Source organism: Trematomus bernacchii, unplaced genomic scaffold, assembly GCF_902827165.1.
Source record: "Trematomus bernacchii unplaced genomic scaffold, fTreBer1.1, whole genome shotgun sequence".
Lineage (NCBI taxonomy): Eukaryota > Metazoa > Chordata > Actinopteri > Perciformes > Nototheniidae > Trematomus > Trematomus bernacchii.
This window is the reverse complement of record NW_022987771.1, coordinates 4,670,442-4,689,783: the sequence shown is the minus strand read 5'-3', so window position 1 is coordinate 4,689,783 and position 19,342 is coordinate 4,670,442. Positions and strand designations below refer to the sequence as shown.

Sequence of the window (19,342 nt, the reverse complement as noted above, 5' to 3'; positions counted from 1 at the left end):
TTACTGCTCACACTGAGATCCCTGCCAGCAGACACATTAATTAATAGTGTGGGTGCTTTGTTTACAGGCAGTGGGATGCCACACAAGAACTGCGATCACCTGAGGCAAAGAGACGTCCTTAAAGGCTCTCTTTGTCAGGCGTGCAGAGGTAAACACACAGGACAGATGGGGCCGAGCGCTAAAATACAGATCGCTGCCTTAAAGGGCTGTTTAATCTGAGGCCTAATGAGGATGAATATGCGGATCATCAGCAAGTGGAAGGAAAGAGTTTTGGTAGTGATGTGGGTACACACTCTCAGAGACACACACTCTATCACTGGCTTCATTACGGCCGTGCATTTTATCAGAATCAGTGCCAATGTGTGCTGGAAAACACCATTCATGTCGTGAGGTCGGGCTTTAGCAGGATTTATTATAGACAGTGGGGGGTGGGGGGCGCTCCGCTCTGCTCTGATGGATGGGACCGGACCGCTGGGTGCAGGCGCTCTGATCTGCGGAAGTCTTGAACCACAATGTCAGATTCACGTGGCTGCTTTTGTTATTTGAACTCGGAAGACAAACAAATCATGACTTGGCGGACAGCTCGTAGGGAAATGTACTTACAACCAAAGTTTCTGTGTGTAACTGTAACAAAGTCTCAGAAATGTAAACGGACTAAAAGTAATAGGAAAGGGATACATTAGAACAAAAGGCATCAGGACAAACTGGATCATTTCCAAGTGCTTGGGAAAGGACTGATCACAGTTGCCTGTAGCCTAAAAATGAAACCATGACTAGAGAATATGAGCATGATACAAGTGTCAAGTTGATGCTGTGCAGTTTAACATGTTGATTGGCTAAGGAGGTCTGGTTAGCTCACTTGTTTTGAACTCCACACCACCATATCTTTTTATCGTTTTCAAAGTTGTTGCCTTTAGCCCTGGTGACGTCACTTAAAGCAATTAATCAGAAGCCACAAAAAGCTTCATTTTTTTCACACGTGCATTTAAATCAGACTTTAAAAGAGATGGCTTAACATGGTATGATCAAATGTTTTATTGTATTTGATAGTAGTAGAGTAGTAAACACCTGATTATGATGGGGGTGGGTGCACAACTCAAGGATTTTATTTATTACACTGTTCAAACTGGTAATATCCTAATAAAGTGTACTCATATTTCTTAAAGGTCCCATGACATGGTCATTTCCACTGATCATAATTCCATTGTTGAGGTATACTAGAATAGATATATATTGTGCAATTTTCCAAACTCTCATTGGTTTCTCATACAGCATCTCTGTATAGTGTGTGTATTCACTCTCTGTCCTAAACGGCTTGTTGGAGCTCCCGTCCCCCCCTCCCTGTGAGCCCACTGTGCTCTGATTGGTCAGCTCGCCCACTCTGTTCTGATGAGTCCACCACCGTTACAGCGGAACATCAGTGATTATGTTTTACAATGGCGTTAGCAACCTGAAAATGACACCAGTAATGACAAACGGATGAGAATGCTGCGTGGGGTCTGGGTGCCGTGTTGGTGGGACGTTGCGCGGCTCGCTGCTGTGATGAGCAGACAGTGTGAGCTGGCTTACTGGTGTGGTTTCCTGGTTGCTGCGTGGGGTCGGCAAGACATCGCGAATGGACGCGGGAAGGGGGGGTGCTGAGGGGGCTGCAGCACCCCCATCTGCAAGGCTCCACTAGCCCCCGCTAGTACTTATTTAATACATATACATTACACTGTATTTCACAGCTTCTCTGCACTTCTGGTATTATGCTAACTGCATTTTGTTTACCCAGTACTTGTACTCTGTGCAATGTGAATACAAAAAGTTGAATCTAATCTTACATTGTTGGCGTTAATTCTCTAATGTAAACTCAGATGGCAAACATTGTGAAAGTGTTACCTGCTTATCATCAACTTGTTAGCATTGTCGATGTGATCATGTTTGCATGCTGATATTAGATGGTAGCTCAAAGCTCCACTGTTCTCGCATTGATGTGGAATATGGAAGAGGACAGGTAAGCAATGCTGGGTGCATTTCTAACTTGTACTTTTGCCATTTGTCTCTGCAGATCAAGATTGTCGAGCTGCCCAGTAAGACCCCGGTCTGCACCCTGGTGCCGGACGCTAAGTTGGGGATGGTCATGTGTATCAAACTGTGGCAGGTAAGCAGACAGTCCTCATAAGTGTCCTTTTCACGGAAATGGTTGCTGTTTTCTTTAAAGGTCACCTATTATGCAGAATCCACTTTTTCATGTCTCTTCTACATAACCATGAAAAAAGATTCTCTCTCTTTTTGTCCTGATCCATTTATATAAAAACCTGTCTGAAAATGAGCTGATCAGATTTTGGCCACTTTATGATGTCATAACGATTCTTTGGCTTGTGTAACCATTAGCAACACAGTATAATAGGGGACCTTTAAAGTGGAGCTATCATGCTATATTTGAATAATATATTGTAGGGCCATACCAATATAAAACATGTCTGTGAAGTTTTTTTTTTCAAAATACCAAACAGATCCTGCATTTTAGCCATGCCTCATTTCGCTCTATTTGCTCTTTTCCAGCCCTGTTTTTGCAAGGGCTGATTCTGCTTTTGTGGCAGACTACAGCGCCACTTACAGGCCTGGCATATGTACTACAGCGTCTCCAGCGCTTTCGAGCGGCAATGGCCGTGGCCCAACCCCCCATTCCCCTGATAGGTGGAGAGTTGCCCATATAGGCGGAGCACCCCTTTTCTGACGTCAGAAAAATTCAAATCTGTATCAGCTCCGTTGCAGCCCCGTTTTTAGAGATTTGGGTATGGAGGAAAAGAGATAGGGTTGTGTTTTCTGACACTTGGTGAGATCCCTGACACACCGGAGACACATATTCATGTATAAAAGACGTACAAAAGTGCATTTTGCATGATAGGTCCCCTTTAACTTAAATCCAAAATAGTGCATCAAGTTTGACGTTGGCAGCCATTATAACAAAAAGTATATTCTTTACTCTTTTTAACAACGAGGGAAGAGTCTGTACTTTTTTCTTTACTACCTGCTTTACTCTGATTGGCCAGCAGCCCATAACAATAATAGAAAAAGTCAACAAAAATGCACGAGAGACGTGGCGCATGATTTACAGCCCAACAACTCGTCCCGGGCCATTTTTCCAAGCGTTTCTTCTCAGCTGGCAGCGAGTCCCAACACTGTAATTAGAGCGTTTAGAAGGGCCGTGGGTTCACAGCCATATATCAGCCTGCAGCTGTACATCCAATCTGATCCCAGCTAAAAACGATGCTTTCTGTTTTGCAAATGCTGTCAAAGTTTTATTTTCCAGCCATTAAGGAGACCCTGTGATTATTTTCATGGTTAATTATTAACTCTTTGGGAAACAGTGTGGATTTTCAGACTTGCATCAGACTGTGGATGGTTTGAATACATGTTATGGGCTGTACAGTTTACAGACAACAGACATCAAAACACAGCTTGAATGAGTGAGGCGTGCCGCTTCTCCTATTCAATTTGGTATTCCTGGTAAACAAATTAGAGTGATTTGAGTGAACTAGAAAAGCCGTAAAGGTGACATCGTGTTGGTGAAATAATTACACAGCCTCACAGTGCAAGCTTTTTCTTTCCTCCTTTGATTTCACTGTTACACCCACCTTTCATCATCTGATTTATGAACAAATGCTGGTTCAGCGTTGAGTGCCAGGAAACATAATGATCAATTATATCATTATGAATGATATAATATCATTGTAATACAGCACAGGCAGCTGTCTGACTTCAAAGCTGAAGGGCCCAGGTGATTTTAAATCGTCTCAGGCTGATTCCTTTAAAGGCAGCGGCGCTCATCTGTTACTCTGACCGAGACTCTGGAGAGGCAGATGGAAGAGAATGAAAACCCACTGTGTGTGTCAGTGTGTGTGTGTCAGTGTGTGTGTTTTTGTGAGTGTGTGTGTAATCTGCTTTCTAGGGCTGCACAAAGATCTAATATACAAAGAAATACTCGCTATATTAGTAAAGATTAATGTTATTTTATTTCTTATGCTGTGTATCAATTTGAATCCTAATATTATATATGTTTTTATTGAGTCAGGCACAATGAGTTAAGTTTATACGGTATATATTTTTCGCTTTTCAGATTCAAATATTTCTGTTCTTACAATTGCTGTTTTGATATATATGTGCGTCCCAATGCAAGTATATCAAAATGCACAACCCATACCCGGTTGTTCACTTATAACAGGATACAAGTCATATTTTAAACACTAATCACAAGTTAAACATGTAGGTCTTTTTTCACTTAATACCATACTGTTGTCAAAAAGAAGCCACCTTTTAATAATAATAATAATAATCTTTATTTGTATAGCACCTTTCATATAACACGTGCAGTCCAAAGTGCTTCACACAGACATTTCACAGAAAATTGATATCACACAGAATACAGATACCAGTAAAAGACATAAAAACAAACAAAAAACAGCATAGAGTAGACATGTAAAAAATACATTTAGATACACTTAATGTTATTGGTTATTTGAGCAATCTTTAATCATTTGGATACGCAAATGACAAGCTAGGTAGCTAACATCGGCAATCGTCAATTCCTGTGAGAGCAGCCATGTGCGATTTGAGAAATGTGTTCGCAGTGTACGATATGGCAGAGTAGTAAGGGAAGTAACCGAATTGACACACAGCATTCTTTTTCATTTGAAGGTTCGTGAAGCTAATTAGCACAAATGTAGCGCACCTCAAATGGTAAGCTATGCTTTGTTGATTTATAGATGGATCAATAGATATATACTTTATTGATTTCCCAATTTGGGAAATTATTTCTTTACATTAAACACATTCAAATAGAAATACTTCAGTGGAATAGAGAATTAACAATTACAATAATATGTATTGTTGGATACAACGTTTTTAGAACAATTTTATTTATATTTTGCTTTCAGGAGTCTTATTTTTGATTGAACTTATCTAGATTTGGACATTAGTGGGAATGTAGCACAACATGGAAGTGAAAGCAGTGCTCTGTTTATTTAAAAGTTAAACCCTAAACTTAATAAATAAATATATATCTTATCAAATAATCATTATTATCATTTGGCCATTATGGTGCAGCCCCTTTTTCTTCTGCACACACACACGCACACGCACACGCCTACGCACACACACACACACACGCACACACACACACACACACACACACACACCCCCCCCCCCCATACATACAGGTTAAAAATCACCCACACCTTGTGTCCGTCACTCATAAGAAACTAGAAGCTCTCCTTGTCTTTCACTTGAATGGCTCATATGCTACCCACTGTTCCCCTGACCTCACACAGCAGGAGGCAACAGCCCACACCGTCCTCCTCTCTCTCTCTCTCCACGCTGTCTCGCACGCACGCACGCACACACACACATACACACACACACACACACACACACACACACACACACACACACCCCCACACACCGTGAAGAAGTCACAGAAAACGACCCCCCCCCCCCCCCCCCCCTATGTTTATCCTCTCACCATCCTTTCCTCATTTTATTTCTCCCCAAGAAGAGAAGCGATTACCCTCCATTATTTCAAAGACAGACTCACCAACAGATTTATGGTCGGCCTGTAAGCCCTTTCTGCCGGAGTTTATGGAAAAAGATTTAATGCAGTGTTAAACTTCACTTTCTCCTCACTTCAGCAAAATCCCACCCAGCCCTCGGCTCATATTCTGGGCTTCATCTAGAAAGTGACACAGCTTATTGTGCTCTTTCTCTGAATCTGATTGGCTGTGAACAATAGGGAGAAACCTCCACATGTGGGTCTGCCGTGTGCGAGGCTTCGGCCAGAGGGACAGTATTGATGTATGAAGTGCAAGGCTTTTAATGTGAACAGAGGCTGCTGGCGGGGGAAAGGAAATGTTCCTATACAGATATCCATCACTCTCAGCTCATCACCTTGCTTCCTCGTGGCCATGACATCATGGTGGAGCGGGACAAAATGCGGAGGGAACGATTGGTTCCTGATGTTGCCGCGGTGCAGCCTCGGGCCTGTGGCGGACACAGAAAACACACCGCTGCTCTCTGGGTTGTTCACAGAAGGAAGTGTATGCAGAATATACAAGAAAATCCCCCCGATATGTCTCTCTAATTACAGTTAGATTGTATTTATTTATCATTTTTAACTTATTAGTTTATTAGACATGGACAGCGCTATTGATCAACAGGGAAAGAACTGTAAATGACCCAGATTTAGATTAATTGCCACATATTGAGCTTTTGTTCCTGGACGGTTGTTTAAAAGGCAACCTGGACATGGAATAAAACACAATATTCTTTCAAAAGGATTATATACAATATGATAAATAAAGCACAGCAATCGTCTATTAATAATGAATAACGCCACAGTACAACACATGGCAGGCAGGTACTTTGAAGATTTGACCAGCATGTATGCAAACATGGTTTGGCCAAATGAGCACATGGCTGCTTTTTTTTAAAGTACTTATTTTACAAGCAAACATTTAGATTATTATATATAAAAAAAAAAGGCATACATAAGTGACAGGATTCAGAGAATACATAAATTATCCTTTTACAACTTTGAGAGCTTTTCCCCTCGCTCTTACAACAATTGTCCCCGATGTTCCTTTACAAAACGACTATCTAATCTGACCACAGGAATTACATATATTATCGTTCGCAACACATTTCAAAGCTTTCTCTTTAAAAAAAATCTCATGATTAAAGGTAGGGTAGGTAAGTTTGAGAAACCAGCTCGAGTGTGCTAGAATTTGAAAATACACAACCGGAGAAAATCTGCCACTTCCTTACAGAGCCCCTCCTCCAACACACACGAACGCGCACATGACCAATGAGGGCACGAGATAAGTTTGTGCACAGATGGAAGGCTGACAGGCAGGTAGGCCATCCAGTTACTTTAGCCGGGCCGGCTCAGATGATTGGTCGTGCTTTTTACAGTACTACGGCTTCCACAGATGAGATTTGTTTATGGATTTTTTGTCAAAGCACTTAAGATATTCATTGCTATCGGGATGTTAAGAGCATTCCATGGAATATAACAAAAAGTGTATCTCGAGCCGGTTTCTCAAACTTACCTACCCCACCTTTAAATGTAATTACATGGAGAAAGTCTATCTGTTGGGACAACACTTTATTTGACAAGTTTCAATGGTCTTATTTCACAATAAATAGAAAATAAACCGTCCAAACATGAGGACATTTTGATGGTCATTTTTGACTGAGATTTCAAAACAAACTAAAAGATGAATGTAACCTTAGAGAAATGATCTACAAAATGAAAACACTTCTTAGCGTCACTAGCAGGTACACAATGAGGTTTATTTCTGCATTGGCAGTGAAATAGTTTTGTAAAATCTGCGTAATTTAAACGAATGTATTTGTAATGGTCCAGCAACTATAGTAATGTTGTCTATTTGTAAGAGCTTGTTTTTTAGTGCCTCCAGGTCACATCTTAGTATATTGTGTTGCCTCAGCAGCAGTGGGACTTTAAACCTCTCCTTAAAAAGTGATTGTTTTACAAAAAGAGCTAAGTAAGAAGATTAAAAAACAACCCAAATGCGCAAATAATTCCTGGAGTCTCGACTCTTTAAGTCCACGGTGGTCTGAACTGACACCTGTGCGACCACTAGAATAGACGCAAATAGACAAACGGGCATAAAATGTTTGCATTGTTATCTTTGCAGAGGAGGTGCTTTTTTGTTTGTTTTTGCCTCGGTTTGTTTGTCTGTTTGCCGGCAGGATGACAGATCGCCTACTTGCTGATTTTTTTATTAAGCTTGCAACGGTTTACCATCATGAAGCACGGGGCTTATACAAAGATTATTTGTCACTTAATTCGTCTTGCCCGTCTTGTAAAAACCAAGAATGATTTTACAAGACAAATGAACAGAACGGCATTGCCACTAATCGATAGAAACACATTTGAACACATTACAGAGACACATAGAAAACATTCCAACGGGATCCATAAGTACAGCTGTGAAGAAATGGCAATGAATCTTAAACACCTGCACTTTTCAAAGAACATCCATAACTTATATATATCAAATGACTTGTATATAGACTCTTCTGCACTGTTTCTATTATATTCTATTTTATTGTATTTACTTGCACTATTATCTGTTTTATTGTGTTGCTCTGTTGGAGGAGCCTGTGACCTAAGATTTTCATTATCATAACTACACTGTAGCTATGACAATAAAAGCCTTGAATCCCATGACTTTAACAAGTTGAAGCCCGACTAGTTGACATTCTGGAGACAACCCAGTGTCTCTTTCCCTCCTCTTCCACCGGCTTCCAGCCTCGATTTTACAAGACAAATGAACAGAACAGCATGGCCTGTAATCGATAGAAACACATTTTAACACAGAGAGAAATAGAAAACACTCCAACGGGATCCATAAGTACAGCTGTGAAGAAATGCCAACGAATCCCATGACAAGTTGAAGCCCGACTAGTTGCCATTTTGGAGACAACCCTTCGCATTTTACTGACTGTCCTTTATTTATTTTATGGTCTTAAACTTAAACTTTTTTTGAATACTACCATATTTTATTCAATATGCTCCTTAGATAACTTTTTATTTGATTAGTTTTATTATTTTCTCCTCATAGCATGGTGAAGCAGCTTGAGATGACGTTGTTTTTTAAAGTGTGCTATATAATAATAATAATAATAGATTTATTTTGTAAGCGCTTTTGCAGTTGCTCAAAGTCGCTTTACAGAGATGGTGAAAAGAAAACCACAAATAAATATAGTTGAAGTCAAATTAAAATCAAGCAATACAACAATCACACATTAAAAGCCAGATTGAAGAGGTGAGTTAAATGAAATGTAGTATTATTATTATTATTATTATTATTATTATTAACCCAGCGTCTTCCCCTTCCACCGGCGTCCATGCATCTGTCTCTCCAGCTGTTGTGGGTGATGAATCTGCTCCAGAGCGCCGGCCCCCTCTCCAGCAGAGAGCCCTCTTGTAGAAAGGCCTGTGGAGGATATAATGAATTAGGTGTCTACCCAGGGTTCCCCGACCTCCGACCCCTGACATCATCAATCAAGGAGGTCCTACACTTAAGTGAAGCGGTGGGCCCCAAGCCTGCATCGCTTAGCCCGGGCCCTGCCGGCAAGCAGGGGCCACTGATTTTCACTTGTTTTTATTTGTTTTCATAATCCCTTAGTGTTCGTCCTTCGCTGATGTGTTTGGAAGGAATACACGAACTCTGTCTATAATTTGTTTAAAACGTGGAAGAAGAGAAATATAGAGCGTTAAGTGAGAAGAGGACTTGAAGATGGATGAAAAGATGGCAGACGTGCGGCCCCCCCTCGCACATATGGAAAGCATTTCTTTCCCCTCCTCGCTTCTGCAGGGCACGGTGCTTTCGCTGGGGGCCTGATGGTGTTTTAAAGAAAAGGCACGAGTCAGGACAACATGTCTTTCTGTGCGCTATGCATTCAGAATACACAGAAGAAATGTGGGATTAAGGGAAAGCGTGATGCAGGGTAGATCTGCTAGTTGTGCTAGCCGCTAGTATCTTCTAGTTTCTTTAAAAAGTGTGCTTTCCCAGGATTTGTGGACTGATCTCACGTTTGCATCTCATACATCCTCTCCTAAAACCCATTTAGCAGGCCTATTCTTAACGTTTTTATTCATCCATCTACTCATTTATTTATTATTTATTTTATTTTACACATTTGTATTTAGTTTTACTTAACTTACTGTACTTTTAAACATTTCAAATTGTACTGATTTCACAATTGCATCTCATAAATCATCTCTTAAACCCCATTAACTAGGCCTTTTCTTAACTTTTGTGTTTATCTATCTACTTATTTATTTATTATTTGATGTATCTTTACTAGTTTTTATTTAGTTTTACTTAAATTACTGTAGTTTTACTTTTAAACACTTCAAATAGTTCTTATCCTTATATAAAAAGTATTGTATAATTCTTACAAATTATGATATACTTATTATCACTCCCTTCTCTTTCTCCTTCTGTCTTCTCTCCCTCCCTGTGGCGATGCTAAGATATATAGAATGGAATGGAATGGAATGGAATGGGAGGGATGAAACCCTCTTTAATGGTCACACATGCAGAGCACACATGTGTTCTCTGCATTTAACCCATCCTAGTACCAGGAGTCTAGTACTAGGAGCAGTGGGCAGCTATTGTACAGCGCCCGGGGAGCAATGGGAGTGGGGGGGGGGAAGGGGGGTGTCCGGTGCCTTGCTCAAGGGCACCACGGCAGGGCAGGAGGTGAACTGGGACCTCTACAAGTAGCAGTCCACACTCCATATTTAGGTCTGGTCGGGGACTTGAACCGGCGACCCTACGGCTCACAGTCCAAGCCCCTACTGACTGATATGAAGCCTTCAGTTTTGATCAGTTCACTTTTATGCTCTCCTTCACAGAAGTGATTTACAATCTGCGACTAAAGTGGGGAGACACAATACTTTTTATATATTACACAATTTTTTTTAATATATATATATATTTGTATTGAAGACCCATAGAAAAGACATTTGGTACATTGATAGGGACCACAGTTCAAAGCTACCAGTAACCATTTACTATTGTGCATCAATTGACAAGCCATACATGGTTGATTTTCTCTTTTTTTAATACAAAAAACTGTTTAATATAACTAAATCTATGTTCTTAGTAAAGGTATCTTTATATATATATTTGAACAGAGGTGGTATAGTTAAGGTTTTTGTGCACCTGGCTTTATTTCATTTCATGTGATCTGACAGATTTACTCAGCGGTTGTAAACATTGCGGCGGGATGTGAAATGTCCCGGGGTGAAATGGGGATGAAGCAACACGATCGTCCGTTGGTTGTTTATGATTTTGTTTGAGAAAGGGAGCGTGCATTAGTAGAGCTGAAGCAATTAGTTGATTTATCACTTAGTTGATTGACAGAAAATGTAATGCAGCCTTTCCAATGCTTATGTTTGAGTGTTAATTGATTTAGGGACACAAAAATCCATGTGGGAAATTGTGTTGTGAAAAACTTTTGTTGACGTTTTGCTGACTAAGTTATTAATTTAATAATTGTTAAAGTTATTGCCATAGTAACCTATATGCGGCACTTCAGTAATAAGTATTTTACAGAATCCAAAAAGGAGGGCAAATGTGTGAAAATAGTATAAGAGATTCAGTATCCTTGTAAGGTTATTGATAACAAAAGAATCAAGCATACTTAGTCAATAATTAAGATAAAAAAGGTTGATACAAATCAAATATACCAACAAAAATGCACATTATAAAATAAAATAACAAACTTTTAAACAAAAGTCAAACAATTTCTATATTCAAATTATTTTTAAAACTTTTTTTGTTTGTTCAAAGAAACGTCATTGTTCCCGAATTGGGATATTCATTTAGCTACAGCAGCGTGTTACCAAGACAATGCAAATCATTGAAAATAAATGTATACTTATCAACATAGAGATATACATCTTAAGAGTATTTGTAGAATATAAAATGTACAGAATAGGTTATGATAAATGTAAAATAAAAGCTTATAAAAAATGTCAACATAGGATACTATATGCATTACAAAAAAATGTGCAAAGTAGTTGCAATTTTTTAAGAGAAATGTAAATGCATTGAGGAGAGCAGTTATACAATACACAACTTTAGTACCTGAAGTGCTGTACAAATAAACATCAGAAATCACACAGCTCAGCTCACACACCATACAACAAGTACAAGTAAAAACAATAGACAATTTAAAAGTAACAATCTACAAGATGTCAAAACGCTAAGGAGAAGAGGTGGGTTTTAAGAAGCGATTTAAAAGCAGACAGTGAGGAGAGCAGTAGCTTTCTCACTCTGCATTGCTTCACTGTGCTGTAGGAGTGGAGTGAGGCCTGTGTCTCAGTAATACAGATGAGGAGCAAAGTGAGTTGTGCTGTAATGGAGTGTTTGGAGAGAGAGCAGCAGGCTGAGCGTCTCTCTGAGTGTCAGCGGGAGCTTCCTCAAAGATAACCTCTGCTCTGCTTCCAGCTCACAGCTCCAACATCTGACCAAACTCTCCTCTTATCGTCCTCCTGACTTCCAGCTCACAGCTCCAACATCTGACCAAACTCTCCTCTTATCGTCCTCCTGACTTCTCCAACATCTGACCAAACTCTCCTCTTATCGTCCTCCTGACTTCTCTAACATCTGACCAAGCTTTCCTCTCTTATCGTCCTCCTGACTTCCAGCTCACAGCTCCAACCAGCACACACACACACGCACGCACGCACGCACGCACACAGCAGCAGCCCTCTACTTGCTACAAACTTAACTATGAAAAGGTTAAACTACGCACACCACATAACACATCATCTCGGCTCGCGCAGCACGCTCACAGGCATAGATTGCGCAATCATTTATTGCGCACCTTGGAGGTGAAGTGCAGGCATATTGTCATTCAAGAGAGAATACGATGCGTAGTTCTTTTGGAAAACATGTTTTTCTTTTAGCCTATTTACCTCGTTAAGGTAGATAATACTCATTACATTGACAAATGCATTATTTGTGATTAAAATAATGGTTGTTGGTAATGTATTAGCGACCCCCACAGATGTATGATTTCACTGCTTTCATAGGAGCTCAGACCCCTCCTTATGGGAGCTCAGTTGCCAATAACCGTGTTCACACCGGAGTACTTTTCCCCGTACTTTTCGCGTTTAGTTCCGTTAGTACCCCTTACGGTTCACACCAAAAAGAGTACTTCAAGCCGGGAACTTTTACCCCCATTTTTAGTGCCTGCTGAGAGATGGTACTTTCCTGGGGGAAAAAAGTGCCCCAGTTCTGATTGGCTGGGCGAATTGCAAACCACGCCCCGTAAAACTCTGAAATGTTTTGTAGAGCCGCCATTTTATTATCCTCGCATTAGCATTATTAGCATTAGCATTCGCCCAGCGCACAAACGCAGAGAGACTAACTTATGGCAACACAAAATAAAATATGGGAGCGGTGGAGATGAGGAGGTGTCGGTGTTCTGGCAATTTACTCGGAAGGCTTCAGTAGAAGCTGCTGGGAGTCCCAGCAGCTTCTACTGAAGCCAGTCCCCAACTCCGGGAACTTCCGGCCGGGGACTTCGGGTGGCAGTATACGCCGTGAAGTTGTTTGCGGCCTGCCAGTAAACCCAAAGCAGAAGAAGAAGAAGTGACGTCAGCGGCTCATTTGCGTAATCTTCCCTCAGGGAACTTATTCCGGTGTGAACGCGATCTGTACTAAATGCCCTGGGGTAATAAGTGCCGGGGCACTGAGTGCAGTCACTAATGGCGCATTTCCACTACACGGTCGGCCTCGGCCACACTCGGTACGGCTCGGTACGGCTTGGCCGCGTTGGGCCTTAACAGGGCCGACTCACTTCATGCTGCGCTTCCATTACAGTTTAGGAACTGGGGTAGTTACTATAGTAACGCAGTGTAGGCGGAGCCGTGACGTCATCTTCAATGAGAAGTCCAGAAACACAACACAGCCGTTAGCTGTTAGCACTCAGAACTCACAGCTCCTTATATATGTTCAGAAACTCGACAAAAGTTAAACAAGTACAAACCACAGACTGCCTGTGTCATGGTGAATACAGTCGCTGCTTTATTTATGTCTGTATAGGCCGTTGTTGTGAGTGTGGACGGTCAGAGCATACACTGCGTTAGCTTAGCCAATCTCCATCTAGAAAAACACGCATTTTAAAAGGTTTTTCGCCTGCCGTCTGTCTGCAGACTTGACAAAGCATTAATTCATGGTTTTTACTAACCGGTATCAGTATGTTGTTACTTCGGCATCATTTTGAAACGTGTATTACAATTAAATCACGGTCAAATATGTCCATCTTGTTGTAGTTCTAGCCCTCTTGCCAGCGCTCCTCTCTCTAGTTTAGCATACTCAGCCCGACTCAGCCCTGTTTGTTGGCCCCGATAGAACCACAATTTTGTCGGGCCAGAAAAGAGGTGAAAAAGTGGCCCCGCGCCGTGCCGCGCCGGAACTAGGCCTAGTGGAAGCACAACCAAAAAAGGGGACGGCACGACACGGCACGCTTAAAGCGAGCTCCGCGCTGCAGTGGAACTGCGCCATTAGTACGGCAAAGTACTTGGTGTGAACGCGGCTATTGGCTCCCACATAACTCGAACCCTGGCTCCAACATCTGATCAAACTCTCCTCTTATCGTCCTCCTGACTTCCAGCCAGACTCGGGCCCCGGACCTCTCCTGTTGGCCGGATACGAGGACGGTTCCCTGTTGCTGTGGGACGTTACCCAGAGGGCCCAGCTGAACCAGACTAAAGCCCACCCTGAGCCCGTCATGTGCCTGACCTTTGACCCCCAGTGTCTGAGAGGCGTCTCTGGCTCCTCTGAGAAGGACCTCTGCTCCTGGAGGCTGGACGGACAGAACAACCTGCAGGTCAGCAGGCTTTCTACTCTAATGTTTCCAAAACCTTTGTGTGTTAATGAAACCCTTCAACCTCCAAAAACTTCCTCTCATGATTTTAAACTAGTCTTATAATGACAGCTATCAATACAACATAAATGTGTTGAAGGTTAGAACAAATATTTGTTTACTATTTTACTAATCAATCATTTAAATTCAGTAGTGTTTTAACCAATTTGTCCATATCTTCAAGGAAACCTATGTTTACAGTGTATTTGTTACTTGTTTCTCCCGGTTTACTTTAATCTAACTATTTTAACCATTAGCAATACCATTTTAGAGCTAATAAGTTCAACCATGTATGCATTACTTTTAGCTAACTATTGTAACTATTTTTCAATCACTTTAAAACAAATACTAACTATATTACCAATTAAAGTAATCCATTACTTTAAGCTATCTATTTTATCATTATAACATTCTTTTTAGCTTTACTGTTTGGGCTACACCCCTTACTCAACCAAACAAATGTTCTATGTATATTCAACTATGCATTTATTATTTGTAACAATATAAACTATTTATCCATAATATTAAGCTTACTGTTAATACTTTTATGATGTTTTGCTGACTAGTTTTCTGGCATTGTCGATCGTAACTTGCAGTATTGACGTGTTACAGCACAATTACTGTTTGATATATTTGAAAAAAAATCTAATCATAATAGCTATACATATTTGAAATGAGTTGTAGTTATTGTTTTTATTCTGCCATCCTTTCTATTACACCTTCACAACTGCAGAAGTGCTGTCTGAAGTGACCCTGCTTAAGGCTCTCCACCCCCTACATGCTAACAAAGTGTTGCACAACAGTCAGCGCCATGAAATATCATAACATGATAATAGAGGAGTTTCGGAGGAGAGTTGTGTTTCTCGAGGCTCTCTTTAGAAAACACCAGGGGCCGAAGAGGAAGAGGCTCAGTGGGGCTGCAGGGGCCATAAATCAGCTGCTGGTTACACAGCGATGGCAGGGCCAGGGGCCAAGGGCCGAGCTGGGGCTGTCACTCCAGACTGAAACCACCCACACACACACACCACACACACACACACACACACACACACACACACACACACACACACACACACACACACACACACACACACACACACACACACACACACACAGTCACACAGTCACACACACAGTCACACATTAGGGCTGGATTATAAACTGTAGTTCTAGAGGAAAAACACGGCACAAAAATATAATTATAACCCAGTTAAAAAATAATACATTATTCCTGTTAACTGGGATAATATTGATACACAAACTTCTTAAAAACACAATACACACTGCTTCACACACACACACACACACACACACACACACACACACACACACACACACACACACACACACACACACACACACACACATACATTAGGGTTGGATTATATACAGTAGTTCAGGATGAAAAACACGGCACAAAAATACCATTATAACCCAGTTAAAAACTAAAATAATACATTATTCCTGTTAACTGGGATAATATTGATACACAAACTTCTTAAAAACACAATACACACTGGTTCTCACCTTAGACTGTATGGTTCTCACACACAAAAAAATAAATATTACACTAAAGCCAACTCCAGAGCATCTTCTGCCCCACCACGCATCAGCTTTGTGCCGTAATTCATTTGACATAACAGCCAGCGCTTCAGAGACTTAACGCCTCATTTGAAGCTGTATTTTCTCTTGATTTCATGAGCAAAAGGGAATGCTCCCATTCTGCAGCCAACGGCCATGAATCAGAGCAGAAGGGAACCCGGGGCTGATATAGTACACGCCTGCACAGTCAAGGGGTATTTTTCTTTCCAGGTCTTTTTACAAATGAATGCTTGAATTAGAAATATTTGCAAAGCCCCACATCTTTTCACCCTGAAAATGAGTTTGCAAAAACACTCTGAAGCATTTGATTCAATATACCAAAAACAGGAGGAGATTGGTTATTTGGTTTATTTTGCTCAAGCAACAAAATATTGATTCAGCGTGTAATCCAGGATGAGGATGACAGGAAAAAAGCACAAGGAAGGGGAAAATATCCAACAGGGGCTTTTAAATTATCCTGTAGTGCAGCTCAGTGTGACGTCCAGACAGCTATCCTCACTTCTTCCCACAAAAGTATTTCTGTGTGGCAGCAGTGAGGGGAGGGGGGGGTGCGAGGACCTGCCGGGTTGCGGACCCGAGTCCTGACGGACGACCCGCGAGAGGTAATAAAAATATCAAAACCTCGGAGGCCCCCTTAACCAAACAAAAAACACATCTGCAGTAAAGGGAACAGTAGTTCACAGTGGGAGGCTGCAATACAGGCTGAGGAGGCTATAAGTGCCACAGCATCCCACTTCCCACAAATTAACCCTGAGATACCGTTGAATTCAGCGGCGAGGAAGATAAATGCTTTTCGTGTAATGGAGGGGAAACTGAATGTGACACAACCCAGTGCATTGATGATTTAGTGAAGCTGAGGGGCTGTGAAGTGAGTTTATCAAGGCCCGCCAAAGACAGATAGCCTCAGGAATGGAGGTTAATGTAATACACATGGCTCCCAGAGGCCTTTATCTGCCGTTTGACCCGGCTGCCCTGATATCGTTTCATAGTAATGAGGCATCATCTTCGGCCCTTTTTTTTTTTTCTTCTCCCTTTCCTAGCGTTACAGTTTCGGGGGAATGTGTCAGGGTGAGATTATGAAGGGTATTGGTGTCGGGGCTTTACAAGCTGTTAAGCCAGATGGACATATATTTAGGCGGCCACTCAAATGTATTGATAAGCGCAGCGACGTGTTCGTTCAGGTGAAAGAAAAAGGTTGCAGAATGCAGGTATGGACACAGGGAGATTAGCAATGTAAATCAAGCGTGGCTGACGGCGAGCTACTTCTGAGGCTGATGACAGTTCTCTAAAACAAATCCCCAAAGTCTCCTAAATATTCACCTAGTGGTCACTTATATGGTGTCTCCTGTGAATGTTATTCGGGTCATATCAACCTCAGTCTGCTAAAGGACTGATGTAAGTCTGAGCTGCTGTCATAAAAATAAAAGCTCTCTTCTCCTTCGGTCTGCTTTGACACATCCATCTCCTGTCAGCCTCAGCCAGGCTCTGACAGGCGAGGTGACAAAAGGCTGTAATCTCCCTGCCGCTCAGTGTGATTCAGGGACAGGGTGTGTCAGAAATACCTGCGAAAAAGCCTCCCGGCCGCTAGGCTCAAGTGAGTAAGCGATGACGGGACGTTTCAGTGGATGAGCGTGAACGCCAAGACCGAGGGGAAAGGCGAGGGGGTAGGAAAGTGGAGCGAGGCTTGAGTGAGATCTGCCAAGTGGACGCTCCGTTTGAACGTCTCCTCTGTCGGTGAGAGGCTACAAAAGAGGATCCCGAAGTGTGAGTTTGTGTTGGATCTGTCGGAGGCCGCAAGATGTGTAGTGGGCCCAGCTGCGGTCGCCTCCTGACAGCTGACAAAGCAAGCTTGCTGTGAGTGTGTGCGAGTGTGTGTGGATGCTGTAACACAGGGGAGAAAGGAGTGTTTAAACAAAAAATAGGGTTTCAGATTAAATGAGACTCCCAAGACTCCCCCGATGGAGACATTGGATTTTATTGCAGTTAGACCTGTTTAATGGTAAATCCATTTAATAATGGTGTGTACTGATGGCAAGAACACTGCTGCTGGAATGACAGCACAATTTAATCCATTCACTTTTTGAGGACAAATTAATGGGCTTCAACTTCCATTTTATTGTCCATTTATCTGAGGATTGATTTCACATTGTTTCTTTTTCCCAACGCTCAAGGGGATGACTTCAGATTGCTTGTTATTCACACGACTTGGGCTGCAACATTTTAGCAAAATCGCAATATGGATTAGTGCAATATCCAAATCGCAGTAAGCACAATATTTAGTAAAGGCAAAATATGTGAAAAATATCTGAATGAAGTTTTGTGGAGCTATGGAGAAGTCCTTGTAAATAGAACTCTACAGACTTAAGAAAATGTCCTTGTTAGTGTCAGACGCCATTTTAAAAAATCCCACCATAATGATTCAATACATTTAAAATGTTTCCAAATGCAGCCCTACCACCAACAGTGCAAAAATATAAAATGTGCTCTTTTCCCTCCATCCCGAGAGTTTGTTGTTGGTGTTACCGCTCTCATGACGGTCAATGGGAAGCAGCCAGTTAGCTTAGCACAACAAAATTGGAAACAGGAAGCCTGAATGCGTTCATAATTTTTAACTATTACTTAAATAAATTACCTAAACAATTAATTGTTCATTTAAAAAACAATATATGACAGGGTGTTAGACATCTAAAAGAAATATCACTTAGAAACCAGCCTAGCTGCCTATAAGCCCCATTAATTTGACATTATAGCCCAGGAGAATCTTTTATTTTCTCACCACTTTCCATGTTCTCACACTGTAGAAAGTAAAATCACTTCACCAGCTCTGCTGAACGACCATTACTTCATCATTAGCCAGTTACTGCTTACGTTTGACCTTTTAATGAAACAAATGCCTTTTACCGGACACAAACTATGGGAAGCAAAACAAACAAAAACAGACACTTAAACCCATCATTATCAGGCCTCTAATGCAAACCAGATGGAGAGCGGTAGGGGCATACCAACTTCTTGAGGTAATAACAAAAGCTCAAAACAATCTTTCACCCCCCGGGTTTCTTTGTATCAGTGTATCTGGTTGTTTGGTCGAACCAGACACACTCTCTTTCGCACCAGTGGTACCAGCGATGATGGTTTGATAAACAAAAGCAACCCCATCACTGCGTGTCCTGAACTCGCTCAGAACCAGAATCGGTTTTATTATCAAGTAGGTTTACACGTAAGAGGAATTGGCTTTGGTGTAGATGGATAGATAGATAGATGGATAGATAGGTAGATAGATAGATAG

At 41.4% G+C, this 19,342-nt stretch overlaps 1 protein-coding gene across 3 annotated transcripts in view; it reads left to right on the top strand.

The window, feature by feature from the left end:
• Window positions 1-19,342, top strand: part of gnb1l (guanine nucleotide binding protein (G protein), beta polypeptide 1-like) — a 36,990-nt gene that overhangs the window by 13,762 nt on the left and 3,886 nt on the right. For all 3 annotated transcript variants that reach the window (XM_034148635.1, XM_034148637.1, XM_034148636.1), the window contains exons 5-6: window positions 2,051-2,143; window positions 14,203-14,418. In XM_034148635.1, the coding sequence (XP_034004526.1) occupies window positions 2,051-2,143; window positions 14,203-14,418 (309 nt within the window). The remainder of the gene's footprint in view (window positions 1-2,050; window positions 2,144-14,202; window positions 14,419-19,342) is intronic.